Source organism: Bos indicus, chromosome 16, assembly GCF_029378745.1.
Source record: "Bos indicus isolate NIAB-ARS_2022 breed Sahiwal x Tharparkar chromosome 16, NIAB-ARS_B.indTharparkar_mat_pri_1.0, whole genome shotgun sequence".
Lineage (NCBI taxonomy): Eukaryota > Metazoa > Chordata > Mammalia > Artiodactyla > Bovidae > Bos > Bos indicus.
Genome location: NC_091775.1, coordinates 20,638,295 through 20,658,188, shown reverse-complemented (window position 1 = coordinate 20,658,188; position 19,894 = coordinate 20,638,295). Strand labels below are relative to the sequence as shown.

Genomic DNA, 19,894 nt, shown 5'->3' with positions numbered 1-19,894 from the left:
CTTGCAGTCTCTTATTTTCTTGAAGAGATCTCTAGTCTTTCCTATTCTATTGTTTTCCTCTATTTCTTTGCATTGATCATTGAGGAAGATTTTCTTATCTCTCCTTGAATATTCTGCTGAATATGCATTGGAAGGACTGATGCTGAAGCTGAAACTCCAATACTTTGGCCACCTGATGCAAAGAACTGACTCATTGGAAAAGACCCTGATGCTGGGAAAGATTGAGGGCAGGAGGATAAGGGGATGACAGAGGATGAGATGGTTGGATGGCATCAGTGAATCAATGGATGTGAGTTTGAGTAAGCTCTGAGAGATGGTGAAGGACAGGGAAACCTGGTGTGCCGCAGTCCATGTGATCGCAAAAAGTCAGACATGACTGAGTAACTAAACTGAACTGACTAAACTGATCCCTACCATAGTTTGGCCCCAGGCCAAGCTACAGAGACGGAACACAGCTATATCCATCAGCAGAAAATTGGATTAAAGATTTAATGAGCATGGCCTGCCCACCAGAGCAAGACCCAGTTTTCCCCACAGCCAGTCCATCCCACCAGGAAGCTTCCACAAGCCTTTTATCCTCATCTTTCAGAGGCAGACAGACTGAAAGCCACAATTACAGGAAACTAACCAAACATCACATGGATCACAGCCTTGTCAAACTCACTGAAACTATGAGCCATGCCGTGTAGGGTCACCCGAGACGAATGGCCCATGGCAGAGAGTTCTGACAAAACATGGTCCACTGGAGAAGGGGATGGCAAACCACTCAGTATTCTTGCCTTAAGAACCCCATAAACTGTATGAAAAGGCAAAAAGATACGACATTGAAAGATGTACTCCTCAGGTCAGTAGGTGTCCAATATGCTACTGGAGAAAAGTGGAGAAATAGGTCCAGAAGGGATGAAGAGGCTGAGCCAAAGCATAAACAGTGCTCAGTTGTGGACATGTCTGGTGGTGAAAGTAAAGTTTAGTGCTCTGAAGAACAATATCGCATAGGAACCTGGAATGTTAGGTCCACAAATCAAGGTAAATTGGAAGTGGTCAAACAGAGATGGCAAGAGTGAACATTGACATTTTAGGAATCAGTGAACTGAAATGGACTGGAATGGGTGAATTTAATTCAGATGGCCATTATAGCTGCTACTGTGGGCAAGAATCCCTTAGAGGAAATGGAGTAACCCTCATAGTCAACAAAAGAGTCCAAAATGCAGTACTTGGGTGCAATCTCAAAAATGGTAGAATAATTGTTCGTTTTCAAGGAAACCATTCAGTATCACAGTAATCCATGTCTATACCCCAACCACTAATGCCAAAGAAGCTGAAGTTGAATGGTTCTTTGAAGACCTACAAGACCTTATAGAACTAACATCAAAGAAAAATGTCCTTTTCATCATAGAGGACTGGAATGCAAAAGTAAGAAGTCAAGAGATACCTGGAGTAACAGGCAAGTTTGGCCTTGGAGTACAAAATGAAGCCAGGCAAAGGCTAACAGAGTTTCGCCAAGAGAACACACTGGTCATAGCAAACACCTTCTTCCAACAACACAAGAGAAGACTCTACGCATGGACATCACCAGGTGGTCAATACCAAAATCAGATTGATTATATTCTTTGGAGCTCTACACAGTCAGCAAAAACAAGACCAGGAGCTGGCCATGGCTCAGATTATGAACTCTTTATTGCAAAATTCAGACATAAATTGAAGAAAGTAGAGAACATCACTAGGCCAATCAGAATGGCCATCACCAAAAGCCAAAAATCATAAAAGCTAATGAGCATGTGGAGGAAAAGGAATCCTCGTACATTGTTGGTAAGAATGTAAATTGGTGCAGACATTATGGAAAACAGTATGGATGTTCCTCAAACTAAAAATAGAGCTCTCATATGATCCAGTGATCCTACATTTGTGCAAAAATCCAGAAAACTCTAATTCAAATAGATGCATGCAGGCCAGTGTTCATAGCAGCATTATTCACAATAGCCAATATATGAAAGCAACCTAAATGTCCATTGACAGATGAATGAATAAAGATGTGGCATATATACACAATGCAGTACTACTCAGCCCTAAAGAAAGAATGAGTTAATGCCATTTGCAACAACACGAATTGACCTAGAAATTATCATACTAAGTGAAGTAAGTCAGAAAGAGAAAGACAAATAACATATGATATCACTTACACATGGCATCTAAAGCATGCTACAAATGGACTTACTTACAAAACATAAATAGACCCACAGACTTAGAAAAAGAACTTATAGTTGTCAGGGAAAGGATGGAGAAAGGCATAGACTGGGAGTTTGGAACTGACATAGACACTGCTATATTTAAAATAGATAACCAACAAAGACTTATTGTATGGCATAAAGTTATGGTTTTATATGAAGGGTATGATGAACAGTTTTATTCCTAGACATGGAAGACATGATAAGAACTTGACTTTAAGGAAAGGAAATTGTAGGCATAAAAACAACTTCCAGATTTAGGGATAGGAAATGTTGAAAAAGTTACTAAGGTTCTTTTTAGCTAATTCTAATAATCTTTTAGAAGTCATCTGTTCTGTATGGATAAAATAGGAAAAAGAACTAAAGATACATTGAGACAATTAAGAGCGTCAGATATTGTGATCATCTGTGTACCAAAAGCATTCTTTTTCAACCATTTTTATAAATTGAAGTATAGTTAATATGCAGTGTTTTGTTAACTTCAAGTGCATAGCAGTGATTCATATATATATGTATATACACCTATATATATATATACACACACACACACACATACACACAAACACCTATATATATATGTATTTAGGTTCTTTTCCATTGTAGGTTATTAGAAGATATTGAATATAGTTCCCTGTGATATATACTAATAGTAGGTTCCTTATTATTTATTTTGTGCAACATATGCACACTACCAAAAGCATTCTTAAATGTGGAATTGTGCATAAAATGTTCCTAGATAGTATCTACAGACAATGGGCTGACTCTGTCCCCATTCCCTATGAAATCAATAATAAACCATTGGCGCATTTTTCCATTGTGTGTATGTATAAATTAATAGCTACTTTTTAAAGTAAATAGAGTAATAGTTTAGGAAAAAGTGGCCATGAGAGTTTCATATCCACTCAAGATAGGACAAAGAAAATTACTTACATTCCTATGTTAAATTTCTAGAGATTGATTAAGCTGGAGGTTTGTTCCTAGGAGATTGCAGTATATGGAGAGAGAGCTTTAATAGGTGTCATGGCATGCATACAGGCTTAGTTGCTCAATCATGTCTGACTCCTTGTGACCCCATGGACTGTAGCTCATCAGGATCCAATGTCTGTGGGATTTTTCAGGCAAGAATACTAGAGTGGGTTGCCATTTCTTCCTCTAGAGGAACTTCACAACCCAGGGGTCAAACCTGTGTCTCCTGCATTGCAGGTGGATTCTTTACCCATTGAGCCATCAGGGAAGCCCGATAGATGTCATGGAGAGAGTAGTAAATCCAAAGTACCCTGCTTAGGGTGTAAATGTAGTCACTTAGGCATGAATCACTTCCAGGGTCTGGCTTGTCTGAGTTATTCATACAGGAGAAACAGAAGTCTTTATGTCAGAGACAGAGTTCTATTGGAGAGGGGGTTGGGGATGAATGGAGCAGGGAGGAAGGGAGATGGGACCAGGGAGAGGAGTGTTGAAATGTGTGAGCTCATGGGAGATAATAAAGAGAAACAAAACTAGTCAGAAAATCTTGAATAATATAGCTGTGTCAGAAGTCATTTCCCTGCAGCATCTTTCACATGGTCAAAGAGAAGAAAGATTTAAGGAGTTATCGGTAAATCAAACCAAGTGTATGTGGGAACACATACACATTTCAAATACTTGTGTGCAACCCATGTGATTAATTTCTACAAACAAACTTTCCATAAATAATTACCTCAACTCTTTTTTTCATATTGTTTGGATAAATGTAGCATAGAACATATTTAATAAATTTATGTATTTATTCATAATTATATGATTCTATAAAAAAAACCCATGTTAGTAAATAAGGTCACTCTGCAAAGGTGAAGAATTCCTGTATGACACATTTTATCTGTTAAAAATGATGCCTTTTCTTTATTGCTTAGAATTGCAATGCTGTAGATTGTGTTGGTTTTATTTTTGGAGTATTTATTAGTCAATCAGTCAATTAGTATTTACTGAGCTTCTGCCCAGCACATAGGGCATGCTCATCAAATTTGCAAATGACACAAATCTTGGAGGATGTTAAATACATTGGATGAGAGACATAGCATCCAAAAAGATTTTGACAGCCTGGAGCAATGGGCTGAATCTAACAAGATGAAATATATTGTGGATAAATATAAATTCCTGTCCTTGGATTCACAAAACTAACTGCATATGTACAGGATGGGGTAGATATGCTTTAACAGTCAGCTCAACTTAATTTATCAGTTTTAGCTATATGATGTCATTGCCAGAAATGTAGCATGCAAGTTTGGATTACATTAAGGTGATAATCTTATTTCAATTTGGTGAGAGGCCACATGTAGAGATTGTAGTATTTCTGGAGCCATATTTTAAAAGAAAGACCCAAAGCCATGTCATATTTAGAACGCCACAGAAGCCAAACACATTTATCTTGAAGAAGACTTGGGAGAAAAATATGTGTGAACTCTTGTGTGGAAAAGGGATTGGATTTGTTTCATGTGGTCTCAGTAATTAGAGCTGGGACCTAAGAATTGAATTTATAAAGAGACATCTTCCAGTTCAATCATTTATAATAGCAAAAGCTGTTCAAAGATGAAAGGTTTCCCAGAGTCTGCAGGATCAGAATAGTGGAGCAGGTGAATCTCAAGAGTCCTCATTTTGGGGATAAAACTAATAACATGACAGAGGGGGATCTGAGAACCTGGTAAGATACTATAAGTAAAGCATTCAAAACATTGCCAGGAAAATGGCAAATGGTTATATTGCTCATTCGGGTTGTTACCCTTCTTATTATGGGAGGCATTGATATAAAACCTGAATCATCACTGTGTTGAGTTAAAGCAAAGTAGTTCAATGGGTGGGTCTGATAAACTAGATGGTGGTTATTTCTAAATGCTAACTGGGTGTAGATAATTAAAATTGGTTAAAACAGTCTCTAGAACCAGTCACTCCTCTCTGTGACTTTGAAAAATGTAACCTTTTTGTATTTAATTCTCTATGATTCCATTTCATTACTTGGAGATAATTCCAAATCTGTCTCGGGTTGTTGTAAAGATAAAAGAAAACTTTAGAACAGTGCTCAATATGCTAGCTTCTCAATAAATGTGAACACTTTGATAATGCTGAAGGAGTCAATAAAGGATCCTTGTAGGATTTAGGACTTGAGATATATATGTTTTTAAAATACTAAGAATTTAAGTAAATGAAAAGCAGTAGCAAGTTTATTACCATATGGAAATAGCTTAAATATAACATGGAAATAGAATTAAGCATTGTGTGATTATCAGACAGTGAGGAAATCTCACCATTTAGGTGAAGTTGACTCTTGGTGAGCAGTTGGAAATAAAAGTGGATGGAACGAGAGAGGGAAAACCTTAGAAGACCTTTAGTTTAGGACGGTAAGCAGAGTGGCATTCCACATGCTTTCAGGTAGAGGATGAAACATACATGTGATATTTTAAAATAACCTTATGAAGTTTTCAGAATAAACTGTCTTCCTTATGCTTAAAAATTATAGATGGAATAGTTGAATCTTTTATGCAAATCCTTCTTTAACCTAGAAATAGAAATTCTATTTTAGGACAATTTCTATTTCAGAAAGTCCAAACACTTTTTCCTTCATAAAGTTTTCCCTTCAGATTCATATCTGTAGGGGAAAGTAGTTTTCTTTTTTTGTTTGAAATCTTTAGCATTCAAGATGATGTTCTTTATATTTGTATCACCCATCCTCATCTTCTGAAAGTGAGTCTGAATTTGAGATCTGTTGCCAAACCATTTGTATTAAATCTGTGAGAGAGATGTTATTCAAAATGCTTAAAATGGTTTTGCTCTAAAATGAGATCCATCAAATTAATGAAACTTATATTCTTGGGAGGCTCATAAGTCAGTTCTAGGAAGATAGGTCCCACAAAGAAAGTCCCCAAATAGGTTCTACACCACACATTTATGGATTAAGGCACAACTTTTCAAATCAACCTCATGAAAAAGACAATAAGCTTCAGTACTTTAGTGAAAAACAACTGTCATCTTTTATAGTGATTCACATACTTTTAGTATACTAAAAATACTTTATGCTTTCATACATACAAACTCCTAGAGGAAATGATTGTGATTTTATTTATTTTTTTTTGGTGTAACTTACAGGGCTACTGTAGATTCTAGGTTCATGCTGTGCTGAAGTAAATTAAAATTAGGAGGATATAGGCAACAGGAAAACTGCAAAACTATTTCTCCAATGAGGAAGTCAGCATAGGGACTCTGCTTATTTTTTTCCCCAGCCTGAATCAGCATTATTTTGCTTTTGTGTTGTCGGTGGTGGCAGTGGTAACGGTAGCAGCCAGCCTAAGTAGAAAAACAACAGAAATCTGGCATTTCAGTGAAACAAGAGATTGCTGATAATTACAGGGGGGGCCTGGTTGTATTTTTTCCCTTGGTAGCCTCTTAGCAGTTGTATGATTTTCTAGAGTTTTGAATTATGCTCCTCTCTAATCAGGCATGAGGATGGTGAGGAATTCTACCTTTTTTTTTTTTTTTTTTTTGAGTCTAATATACTCTGGAGCTCAAAGGAATGAGTACAGCCTATCACAGAGACACAAATTTGACCCCCCTCCAAAAAAAAAAAAAAAAAAAAATCAACAAAGTAAAATTTGAAGGCCCGAGAGCATGAAGGCTTGAGAATGACATGCCCCCTTGTATCTTCTTTCTGAAATGTTTTTGGGGATCTTGTGAGGGCGTAAAGCTTTTCTACAGCTGCTACTAGTTTTGCCAATTCATTCCTTCAAGCCACACCAATAAACATGTCCAAACTCCTCTAATCCTCAGAGAGGTGGAGAAAGATAGAGAGGAAGTTCACTTGAGCAGAAGGCTTTCTTTTTACAGATCAGAAATTCCATCGTATATATTCCTATTCCCTTAAATAACTGGCAAGGGGATCATCAGGATGAGCTATGGCAAAGAGCCACCATCATGGTCACAGTTTCAGTGTGATGGGGCCCCAGACCTGAATTGCAAAGTAGTTTAGAGAATCTTGGAATATAAAACATGATACAGAACACCAAAGATGATTTAATCTTATTTATAGAAAGGTAGTTGGTGGTGGTGGGTGGGGGAGAGGCCACACCAGGCAAGAGTGACTTGGGATCATCATTAATCATTTTTTAAGTACCAAGAAAGTGAAAACATTCTTCTGGAATTCACTGCAAGTGACACTGAATCCTTCTATTAAGTAAATATGTGATGAGTTGATAAAAAAAAAAAAAAAGAGAAAAGAAGGTCCCGAACTCTTGACTACAGATATAATACAGTGAATACAGAAAATCAAAAGCATGCTTTCCATCTGACTCAAAATAAAGGTGCACTTAAACTTGTAAAAGACAACATTTTTATTTGAATGATATGACAGAACTGTCACAGGAGTGTTACCTGCTATAAAGAAAGCCAAAGAATTATTACCTTTATTAGACCAGTGACACTGAGCTTTAGCCATACATTTCTAACTTCTGTCCCTCTACAGAGACAATTTTCTTTTCTTAAATAAACTGTCATGCTAGTGTTAATATATTGTTGGCTCTCTCATGCTCTGAGAATACTGCTGATATAAAACATGTATATGTTAGATTGGTAATAGTATCTTTAGTGGAGCTGACTAGAACAAATGTGTTTCCCTCATGGCTGCGCTAATGTGATAAAGGAAAATTGGCTGTTCATCAGCTTTTGGCTGGGTAAAGACAGTAGAGATGGAACCACATTCTTTTTTATGCATTAATACCTTCGAGAACTTTCCACGAGTTATATTTCATGTGCCTGCATGTTGCGCAGAGATGTTGTAAAACATGAGATAATGCTACAAATAACAAAGTAGAAAAGCCTGTATCTTTTATAATGATAACAGTCAAACACCAAATGACAGTAACAGGCTGTAAAAAATGGCATGCAAAAAAAAAAAAAAAGGAGCAGAAGGGTATATATCCAGGTCCGTGAGGAGCTAGTGTGTGATTTTTGGTCTTTATGTTAACGCTTTGTTTTATAATTAAGTCAAATGGAACACAGGGTTGATGCATTTAGGAAAAAATATGGTTTTAAATGAAAGCAGGTTGGATAGAGAGGAAAAAAGCCAAACTGAATAAGTTTTTGATGAACTGATATATTGATATTGCCAAGAAATTTTTATAGTTGCCAATAGTGTGTGTGTGTAATTTTTTTTTAAAGATGGGGACTTTGAAAAGAGTTCATAAGGCAGTTATTCACATGATTTAAAAATATTGGAGGGTGGTTGTTTATTTTCATTAATTTTTGAAAGGCTGTTTTAATATACTTTCATTTTGATATTTTTATTTAAGATGTTAGCATCTAACCTTCAACTACAAGATATTACGTTTCTCTCAATGAAGTAATCTGCGTAACTTTTTATGATATAATCCAGGGGTAGTCAAATTATAGCTCGTGGTACAAACGTGGCTGGCCACGTATTTTTATAAAAGTTTTGCTGGAACGCATTTGTGCCCATTTATATATATATTGTTTGTGGCTGCTTTCCTATTACAGCAGAGTTGAACAGTTGTGACCTGAGCCATTTAGACCACAAAATCAAATCATTTGGTATTCAAATAAAAAATATTTATCTATTTACAGAAAAAGCTTATTGACTTCTGGTGTAGAGGGTTGTTAGGGTACCTGATTAATTAGCCTAGACTATGGTCAGCAGATTTTTGCTATTCTGTATGGAGAAGGCAATGGCTACCCACTCCAGTACTCTTGCCTGGAAACTCCCATGGACAGAGGAGCCTGGTAGGCTGCAGTCCATGGGGTCGCGAAGAGTCGGACATGGGACACGACTGAGCGACTTCACTTTCACTTTTCACTTTCATGCACTGGAGAAGGAAGTGGCAACCCACTCCAGTGTTCTTGCCTGGAGAATCCCAGGGACAGGGGAGCCTGGTGGGCTGCCGTCTCTGGGGTCGCACAGAGTCGGACACGACTGAAGTGACTTAGCAGTAGCAGCAGCAGCAGCAGCATGGAGAAGTGCAGGTGAAAATTACCAACTGGATACCAACATCCAAGAAAATAAATGTTTATAAGGAGTCTTTGTGTTAGCAACCTAAATTGAATTATATTCATATGTAATACATTTCTAGTGTATCTGGTTTTGAATATTTTTGCCTTTTGCATTCATTTCTGTTTATTTCCAAATATGACTGTAACAAATTTAACTAGTAGCTAAAGAAGCAGTGTCTCCAGAACAACTTATGAAGGCATGGAAGACAGAGCTGTGAAATATATGGGACAAACAGTTAAGCAAACCTTTGAATACCCTGGTATGTATGATCCAGCACAGAATTATTATATCTAGGTTTATGTCTAGATATAAAAACACAAGATATACCATTTGACCATTAAAATAAATTCCTAGTGTTTCCAACGGAAGGAAGTGGAGAAGTGGGAAGTTAACTTGAGAAAGCTTGCTAACGGCAGTTATTATAAAATAAAAGATTATGCAATTATTAATGGTGATAATTTCTTACAGGTACACCAGACAAAAATCAGTTTCTTCATCAATGGTTTGGAAAAGGATAATGCAGCTTTTGATGCAAGAACTCTAAGTGGTTCAATTACAGATTTTGCCTCTGGTACCATGCAAATAGGACAGAGCTTAAATGGTGAGTTTAGATTTCAGAAAATTATTTGTTTTATTTAATTACATTGTTCCTTGAAAAATGTGTCAAAGATATTTTAAAATACCCAGGTGTATTTGTTTCCTAGGGCTTCTGTAATACAGTAGCACCAATTGGGTGACAGTTTAATAAAGCAGATTTCATCCCCCTGTGATTCTGGAGCGTAGAAATCTGAAATCAAGGGCTCAGTGTTGGCCTCTTCTGGAAGTTCTGAGGGGGAGTTCATTTCATGCCTCTCTCTTTCTGGTGGCTTCTAGCAATACTTAGTGTTCCTTGGCTTGTAGCTATTAATATATAACTTCAGTCTTTGCCTCCATCTTCACCTGGCCTTCTCCCCTTCTTGTCTCTTTTAAAGACACTTGTGATCAGATTTAGGTCCCAGCCTAATCCAGTATTTTCTCATCTCGACATCCTTAATTACATCTGCAAAGATTTTCTTTCCAAATAAAGTCACAATTGCAGGTAGTCTTACTTGTTGGAGGCCATTATTTAACCCACTATATCAGAGAATCTTTAAAATGTCTTTATCATTATTTTTTCAAAGTAAGAACAATATGTAATAAACTATATTTTTAAAATGTATTTTTATCAAAGTAAAGTTGAGTTACAGTCTTGTATTAATTTCTGTTCTACAGCAGAGTGACTCAGTTACATATATATATATTCATTCTTTTTCATATTTTTCCATTATGGTTATCATAGGATATTGAATATCTTTCCCTTTGCTATACAGTAGAATCTTGTCATTTATCCATTCTATATATACCAGTTTGCATCTGCTAACCCTAGATTCCCAATCCACCTCTGTCCTGTTCCCCTCCCGCTTGGCAACCACAGTCTGTTTTCTGTGTTTCTGATTTTGTTTCTGTTTCATAGATAGGTTCATTTGTGTTAAATTTTAGATCCCACGTATACGTGATATTTTATGGCATTTGTCTTTCTCTGATTACTTCAGATACTCTAGTTGCACTGACGTTGCTGCAAGTGACATTATTTCATTCTTTTGTACGGTGGAGTAGATAGTTTTAAGAAGATAGTGGCATATCCTGAAAAGAACAGAAGCTGAATTTAGAATTCTCTTGTAGTAACTAGCACACTGGTCTACAAAATTGCCTATACTTAAAAATGGTAATATTAATTGCTTTATATTATTAAACAGTGAATGATCATTATAAGAAAAACTAAACAGCATTAAACTCTACAAAATAGGAAGGATTTTCCTTATTTTGACCTTTATAGATAGAGATAGTTAATTTTGTTATAACCTTCCACCATTTTTGTACATATAGCTAGAGATATGGTTATAAATATAATAATTTTCCAAAAATGAAATTATCATACATATGCTTTCTCTGAGCCCTCTAAAAATAAATACTTCCCCTCCAAATGTTATGAGAAACAGTTAATATGCCTTCTCATTTAAAATGACTGCATTGTGCACAGTTGTATAGATGTAACCAAAACTTTTTAAACACAATCTTATTAATTAACATGTAGATTACGTCTACTATTTCAAAATTATTAGCAGTTATCTGAACAAAAACACAAAATATATATGTATGTATTTATATATTGTATTTGTGTCTATATCTATTATGCATACACATATATATTGCATTTGAGCAATTGTCTGTGCAGTTCCTTAAGACCTTTTCCTTTGGTGTCAGTTTTCAAGTCCCATCTCTCTGCTTACTAGCCATGTGACTTGAAATAACTTTATGTCTCTAAACTATAGTTATCTTGAATTTAAAATCATGATGGTGATGATATTACAGTTTCATGGTGAGGATCAAATGAGGCTGTGTCATAGAAAACAGTACTGTTTTTCCAGCATCTCGTACTCAGTAGTTGTTCCATATTTGTTGAATGAATGAATGAATAACTGGGTCTTGTGTATACGAAACTATATTAATATGCAATGCTGTTGTTAATTATAATTATTTTGCTAACCTAAGTTGATAGAAGTTAGATTGAAATGGTCATTTTATATTTTAATACATATGGGAATGATTGCCCTAAAGCATAACGACAGATTACCTCATTACCTCATAAGGTTGTGAAAATTTACAGGCTTATTTAAAAATATAAGTAACTATTTGTCTTAAACACTAACTAACCTGACAAATAATCCTTTTTTTTTTTTCATTTTTGCCGTTCCTCTCACCGGAAAGTATTTTTGGACCCTGCCTTAGAATTATTCGCCATTAGTGAGATTAAGTAGCTTCCCACATATGTCTGGATAATTTGCATGTCATTTGTGAATTCCTTATTGATATTGTATATTCATATTTATACTCTGGAAAATCTATTTGTAAAAGCTCATTAATGTTAATAATATTATGTTACATATTTTTTCTAGCTTTTAGATAGTCAGAACTTTTCATTATAGAAATTAAAAAATATTCTCTTATATTTTAGTCAAGGCAAAAACATTCATGCAACATAATACACGAATATTAACGGATATAGCTTTATGAATTTTTAATCTGTATATATACTTGCATAATTCTCATCCAGAAAAAGTTATCAAACATTTCCTGGATTTCACACACTCCTGGTGAATACCAACTCTAAAGGGAAACAAAGAATAGTGTCAGTAGAGACCTCTATCAGCATAAATTAGTGTTGGCTGTTCTTGAATGTTCAAGCGCTTTAAATCATGCAAGTGAGTACTCTTGTGTATGAATTCTTTTCTAAGCACCAATAAGATATATCTCTATAGTGTGCTGCTATTTCTTTAAGCTTTAGAAAATACTTCTTTACTTTTTCAAAGTGGGTATTTTAACCAAAGATGTTTGAGAATGTTGGTGTTCCATGTACTTACCAACACTTAATAATATCATACATTATTGTTGTTTGCCATTCTGGTGGCTTTATGGTGCATTTTCTGATGATTGATGGTATTGAGAACATTTTCATGTGCTTCTTGGCCGTGGTTATGCTCTTTTGTGAACTACCTATATAAGTTTCTGCTAATTTTTAGTTGGAAGGCTTGTCTTTTTTATAACTTATAGGAATTCAATATTTTGAATTTGAATTCTTTGAGAGATAAATGGACTTCAAATATAACCTTCTGAATTACAACTTATACTATCAGTTTCCTTTGATCAACAGAAGTTCTTAATTTCAGTGAAGTCTAATTTATGTTTATTTTATTTTATTTATTTTTTTTTTTTTTTGATTTTTAAAAAATGTCTTTATTTTTAATTGGAGGACAATGGCTTAACTTAATACTTTTTATGTGATGTTTAGAATATCTTTGCAAACCCTGAAAGTATAAAGTGTAGGAGAATACCCAAAATCTCTAAAGATGTTCTCCTGTGCTTTATTTTAAAAGTGATATTATTTTGCCTCTCAAATTTAGATTGACATTCTATCTGGGATTGATTTTTGGGTATAGTATGAAGTAGGAGTCAAGATTCTATTTTTTTCCCCACCTGGAATTTTAATTAACCCTGAAACATTTTCATCACTTCTCCACTACTTTGCAATGGCAGCTTTGTCACAAATTACATCCCTGTTACATGAAGAAGTGAGTTCCTGAGCTCCCTATTTTGTTTCAGTGATCTGTTTGCCCATACATATAGTTAAAACATTTAGTTTTCATTTTTGTAGCTTCAGAAGAGTCTTACTGTCTAGAAGGATTTAATTTCTCCAATTTTTTTTTAATCTTTCAAGATTGTCTTGGTTATTATATGAATTTTAGAAGGAGTTTTTTCAATTTTCACAAAAATTTTGTGGGAGTTTAAATCCTTAACTCAATTTTTGCAAGAATAGATATATAGAGAATATCAAGTCCTCCAATCCACGAGCAGCATATATTCCTTAATTTCTCCCAGCAATGTTTTTAGTTTTCTGTATAGTGGTCTCATTCATATTTGTAGGACTTAGTCCTGTGTGTTTTTTTGTCCTTTTTTTTTTAAAGATTCAGTTTCACTTAATACTGTTTTGGAACTTTATTCTCTAGTTTTATTTCTATTATATAAAATTAGCATCAATTTTTATATCGACGTTAAGTTCAGTGACCTTCAGTTCAGTGCAGTTCAGTTGCTCAGTCGTGTCTGACTCTTTGCGACTCCATGAATCACAGCACACCAGGCCTCCCTGTCTATCACCAACTCCCGGAGTTCACTCAAACTCGTGTCCATCGAGTTGGTGATGCCATCCAACCACCTCATCTTTTGTTGTCCCCTTCTCCTCCTGCCCCCAATCCCTCCCAGCATCAGGGTCTTTTCCAATGAGTCAACTCTTCACATGAGGTGGCCAAAGTATTGGAGTTTCAGCTTCAGCACCAGTCCTTCCGATGAACACCCAGGACTGGTCTCCTTTAGGATGGACTGATTGGATCTCCTTGCAGTCCAAGGGACTCTCAAGAGTCTTCTCCAACACCACAGTTCAAAAGCATCAATTCTTCAGTGCTCAGCTTTCTTCACAGTTCAACTCTCACATCCATACATAGCCTTGACTAGACGGATCTTTGTTGGCAAAGTCACGTCTCTGCTTTTCAATATGCTGTCTAGGTTGGTCATAACTTTCCTTCCATGGAGTAAGCGTCTTTTAATTTCATGGCTGCAGTCACCATCTGCAGTGATTTTGGAGCCCCCCAAAATAAAGCCTGACAGTGTTTCCACTGTTCCCCCATCTATCTGCCGTGAAGTGATGGGACCAGATGCCATGATCTTAGTTTTCTGAATGTTGAGCTTTAAGCCAACTTTTTCACTCTCCTCTTTCACTTTCATCAACAGGCTTTTTAGTTCCTCTTCACTTTCTGACATAAGTGAAGTTAGTGTAGTTGCTCAGTAGTGTCCAACTCTTTGCAACCCCATGGACTGTAGCCTGTCAGGCTCCTCTGTCCATGGCATTTTCCAGGCAAGAGTGCTGGAGTGAATTGCCATTTCCTTAATTACAAATTCTAAAATTACTTTGCCATTTCTGACATAAGGGTGGTGTCATACTGAAAGGGAAACTCCCCAGGTCAGTAGATGCCCAATATGCTACTGGAGATCAGTGGAGAAATAACTCTAGAAAGAATGAAGGGATGGAGCCAAAGCAAAAACAATACCCAGTTGTGGATGGGAGTGGTGATAGAAGCAAGGTCCGATGCTGTAAAGAGCAATATTGCATAGGAACCTGGAATATCAGGTCCCTGAATTAAGGCAAATTGGAAGTCGTCAAACAGGAGATGGCAAGAGTGAATGTCAACATTCTAGGAATTAGTGAACTAAGATGGACTGGAATGGGTGAATTTAACTCAGATGACCATTATATCTACTACTGTGGGCAGGAATCCCTTAGAAGAAATGGAGTAGCCATCATGGTCAACAAGAGTCTGAAATGCAGTACTTGGATGCAGTCTCAAAAATGACAGAATGATCTCTGTTTGTTTCCAAGGCAAACCATTCAATATCACAGTAATCCAAGCCTATGCCCCAACCAGTAACACTGAAGAAGCTGAAGTTGAACAGTTCTATGAAGACCTACAAGACCTTCTAGAACTAACACCCCAAAAAGATGTCCTTTTCATTATAGGGGATTGGAATGCAAAAGTAGGAAGTCAAGAAACACCTGGAGTAACAGGCAAATTTGGCCTTGGAGTAAGGAATGAAGCAGGGCAAAGGCTAATAATAGAGTTTTGCCAAGAGAACGCACTGGTTATCGCAAACACCTTCTTACAACAACACAAGGGAAGACTCTATACGTGGACATTACCAGATGGTCAACACCGAAATCAATGACCTTGCTAAATTTAAATTCTGATAGTTATACAGTCCTATCATTTATACATAGCAGGCACTCAAATCTTTTCAAATGTTTGCAGTAAATGCCTAACTGGTCATGGAGTTGTCACATAGATATTTATAGGTGTTGTTATTATTAACTTTGAAATAATGCAAAATGTTAATTTTTCCCCATGACCTGATTTATATAGTTATTTAATTATGGGAAAATGTGTGTATATATATATAGATATTTAAATATTCAAAATACACTCTAAAACACTGGTTAAATTTCCAAGCTCTGGTGCCAAACAAATTTAGGGTTGAATTCAATCCATTTGTTTACCTTTGATCTAAAGATATATTCCTTTAAAGTTTCTAATCTGTTAAATTTTATATTTTAATAAATATTTTATAGGGATATTATAAGAATTATATATGTTAGTGTATATGTAGAATATATTTCTTGTCATATAGTAAATTTTAATAAGTGGTAGCTATTATTAACCTCATTGAATATCTATTTTCTTATTGTGAAGTAGACATAGCAATTACTTTCCATAGAATTGTTGAGAGATCCAAAGGAAAATGTCTATAAATGACTCTATTATTTTAATTTATATATTCTCTTAGATCAAGCTAAACTTCCGTAAAGAAGTAGCATTTTAAGAAACCTATATATTTAGAAACTTGATTTGAGTAATTAGTATTATTGAGAAATTTTATAAAGTACTCTGCATGCAGAAATTCTTAATAACACATTAAATCTTGTGAGCCTTATTTCAATATTTAATTCCCATTAGCACTTCTAAAAGTGTTTTATTGCACCAAATGTTGCTCAAAGTATTCGATAGTGCCATAAATTTGTCCACTCTGCACTGTGGGGTTGAAATGACTTGCTTCTATTCTATTTCAATATACTAAATGCTGAATTAATGATTCCAAAGGACAGTGTGGGCTGAATATGATGTTTGTTTTTAAACTGCAAAAAAAGAAATTTGACTTCTGATTAGAAAGCACATAATTGGAAAAGCATTTATTTCCAGTGTTACTTAGTTTTTAATATAGTTTTCCTCCTTAAGTTTTGGCATTGGAGAGCTACAGGAGGCAAAGATATTTAAAAATAATTTTTATCTTTTTTCCCATCAATTTCTAGGTATGGTTGTACCTACTGTATCTTTTCTCTAATTAGAGATGGCAGGTAGACTGGCTCATTACTTCTGCCTAATGAGCCAGGCTCCATGCCACCTCTCTAATCAGAAAAGAGATAGGTACAGAATGTTCCCATGGACTTATTATAAATCATTTTCTTTCTCTCCCGTGCTCCTTTTTTTAATCAAAAAATTAAGTCACTGTCCTCCATACTTTTGTCTACATCCAAGATGGTTTCATTCAGGAGAGGTAATTGTGCAAGAGATTACCGTAAGCTGAATTAAAGGTGCTGTCATGCAGTACTGGGCCGGCTGTCTCTGCTTTGGAACAGATCTGCCTCAATCGCAGGCATATCAAACGAAGGTCTACAGGAAATCAAGATGGCTTTTCTTTCTTTCTCTGGTTAGGCTTACCTTGTTTCCTTGTTTCTGTACTCAGGAAGCAACAGCTTCACGTGAGTGTTGGCTGCTAGAAAGCCTTTTCTTTGAGTCTCATCTCCAACTAGCATAACTTTCTAGAAAAATATTGTAGGGTGCCAATGACACTTTCTGTTGCTGTGGGCCTTGTCTTTGCCTCCCCTAGGAAATTAGCCAATGGACCATATGAATATTGTTTCCTGGGTTCTGTATCTGTATTAATGGGATGTGTGTGAGTGTGTGTGCTCAGTCATCTGATTTGCTCTGGCTGATTTTTAAATATACAAATAGAAACAGCTTAGACCTTCCATATCAACCAATGTGTCAGTTCCTTTTTAAGTACCATTAGTTCCAGTCATATATTTATTTTAATTCCTTCAGTTGGGCAGAAAATGAAGAGGAGCTGTGGTAACAGACATGTAATTATAAACAGTCTCTAAAGTCACTGTGGTGATAAACTACAATAGCCCTGCAAATTTTGGATATAAAAGTAAAAAATCTCATGAATCAAAGTATTTCAGAGTAATTTCTGAACTCTTATCAACAGAGTTCTAATTTCCTTTTAAATGTTGGTTTCTCTACATTACTTTCTTAAGATAACTGGTCATTAAGGAATCAGGGAACTTCCGTTGTGTAGCTGTGAAAGCAAATATACAAGGAAGAAAAAGATGATCACCTAATGCTAATGCCAACTTCCCTTGCATTCCATGTTTTCTAGGCATTGTATCTTCATTCACTTGCTTGTTCTTTCTGGAGTTGGAATAGTATTTTTATTTCTACTATTGTCCCAAAGGTTATCAATAACATTTCTAACTTCAGCTATGTATGGAAAGCCAGTTTTCCTTTTAGTTTAGCTGGAGATAATACTAAAATTTTTCTGAGAGAATTCTTGTTTTTAATTAGGTAAAAAGTAAAGAAATAGAAAAATGTAGAAATTGATGAATTGAGACAGGTAAATGGAATGGAAATAGACTATAGGAACAAGATCTATAAAAGTATTAAAAAAACAAACAAGTGTTAGTCGCTCAGTCATGTCTGACTCTTTGTGACTCCTTTGGTTTATACCCGCCAGGCTCGTCTGTCCATAGAATTCTCCAGGCAAGAATACTGGAATGGGTGGCCATTCCCTTCTCCAGGGAATCTTTCTAACCTAGGGATTGAACCTGACTCTCCCACATTGCAGGAAGACTCTTTACCATCTGAGCCACCAGGAAAGCCCATATAATGCTGTAGAGGAGTTTAATTAAGGATGAAGGAGTTTCAGAGCATTGCGGAAGAGATATCTAGCAATGCTATTAGGACAAGTGGCCAACTATGTTACAAAAATAAAAATATAATTTAAATGTGTACCTTGCAATCATAATTAAATAAAAACTGCAGATGAATTAAAATTTAAATGTGAAATGTATAATCATGAGATAGTAGAGGACAGTAAAAGGAAATGTTTTCATAATCCTGGCATATTGAAGATTTTTATTAGCATGATATCCTGGCCAGAATTAGTAAAGCAAAAATATTGAAGCATCTGACTGAGAATTTAAAATTCAAACAGTGCTTATCATTTTGTATATAGTTTGGCTGGGAATAAAAAAGAGAATACTAGGGTTGGAAATAGTTTGCGATAACCTGGCAAGCTACGAAAAGTAAAAATATGAAAGCTGTGTCATCCAAGTGTTCTCCTCCCAGGACATATCTCTCAAGAATATGATTAAATAAGGCTTTAAATATGTACATGAAATGTTAATTGTAGAATTACTTAAGGTAGCAAATAATTGGAACCAGTTAGAAACTTCAAAAGAGAATGGATTAAAATAAATGATAATTTATGTCTCCAATGGAAAAGTGTATATTATTAAGAGAAATGAAATGTCAGTTGGTCAAGACTTGGCAACACATTCATGATGTGTTATAATATGAAAAATGAATGAGCATAAAGTATAATCTTTAACATGGGTTGAGGAAATGCAAATTTGCACTGGATATTGAACTCTCTGTACATAGAAATTATTATTGCTATAATAATTAGTGCCTGAGAAGCAAGGTACTTGTTTTTGGTTTGAATCTGGCTTTGCTTCTTAAAAGACAAGTGACTTTGGCAAAAAATTTAACTTCCCCATCCAGTTTCTTAATTTGTTTGTTCATCTATAACATGTTTTTGATATAGTTTTCAAAGCAACTGTGAAACTTTTAAATAATATATACTTGGTTTATGTTTGTTATCCAATGAAAATTTGCTATTATAAATATTAATGTTATAATAATTTAGGTATTACTCTTACTGACTTTGTGAAATTTAAGTATTTTAAAATAATGGTCCTGGCCGACATTCAATTTTTGGCTCAAAATCAAAATTTTCCTAGGGTGAGTAAGAAAAAATTTTAATTTAGGACAGTGATGTACAATATGTTTAAAACGCCTATATTTTGTGTAGGTAAGCTCCACAAAATAAGTTCTTTCTCTCTTCAAAGATTAGTCCTCTCTGGTACTCTTCATTGTGTTTTTTTTTTTTTTTTGCAAATCCTGAAGTCTATCTGGTGTTATTTCTTTTCAGCCTGAAGGACTTCCTTCTTCATTGTTTATAGTTTGGCCAGTGGGAACAAATTCTCTCAGCTTTATGAAAAATGTCTTTAATTTGTTTTTACTTTTGAAAGATATTTTCACTGGATATAGAGTTTTACATTGTTAATGATAATTTTTTAGCAGTTTAAAGATTGTTGTTTCACTGTCTTCCTGCCTTCATT

At 35.3% G+C, this 19,894-nt stretch overlaps 1 protein-coding gene across 1 annotated transcript in view; it reads left to right on the top strand.

Annotated features, from left to right (window-relative positions):
- Window positions 1-1,776: 1,776 nt before the first annotated feature.
- USH2A (usherin) overlaps window positions 1,777-19,894 on the top strand; it is a 190,215-nt gene continuing 172,097 nt past the window's right edge. The window contains exons 1-2 of the mRNA XM_070768846.1: window positions 1,777-1,809; window positions 9,721-9,853. Coding sequence (XP_070624947.1) covers window positions 1,777-1,809; window positions 9,721-9,853 — 166 coding nt within the window. The remainder of the gene's footprint in view (window positions 1,810-9,720; window positions 9,854-19,894) is intronic.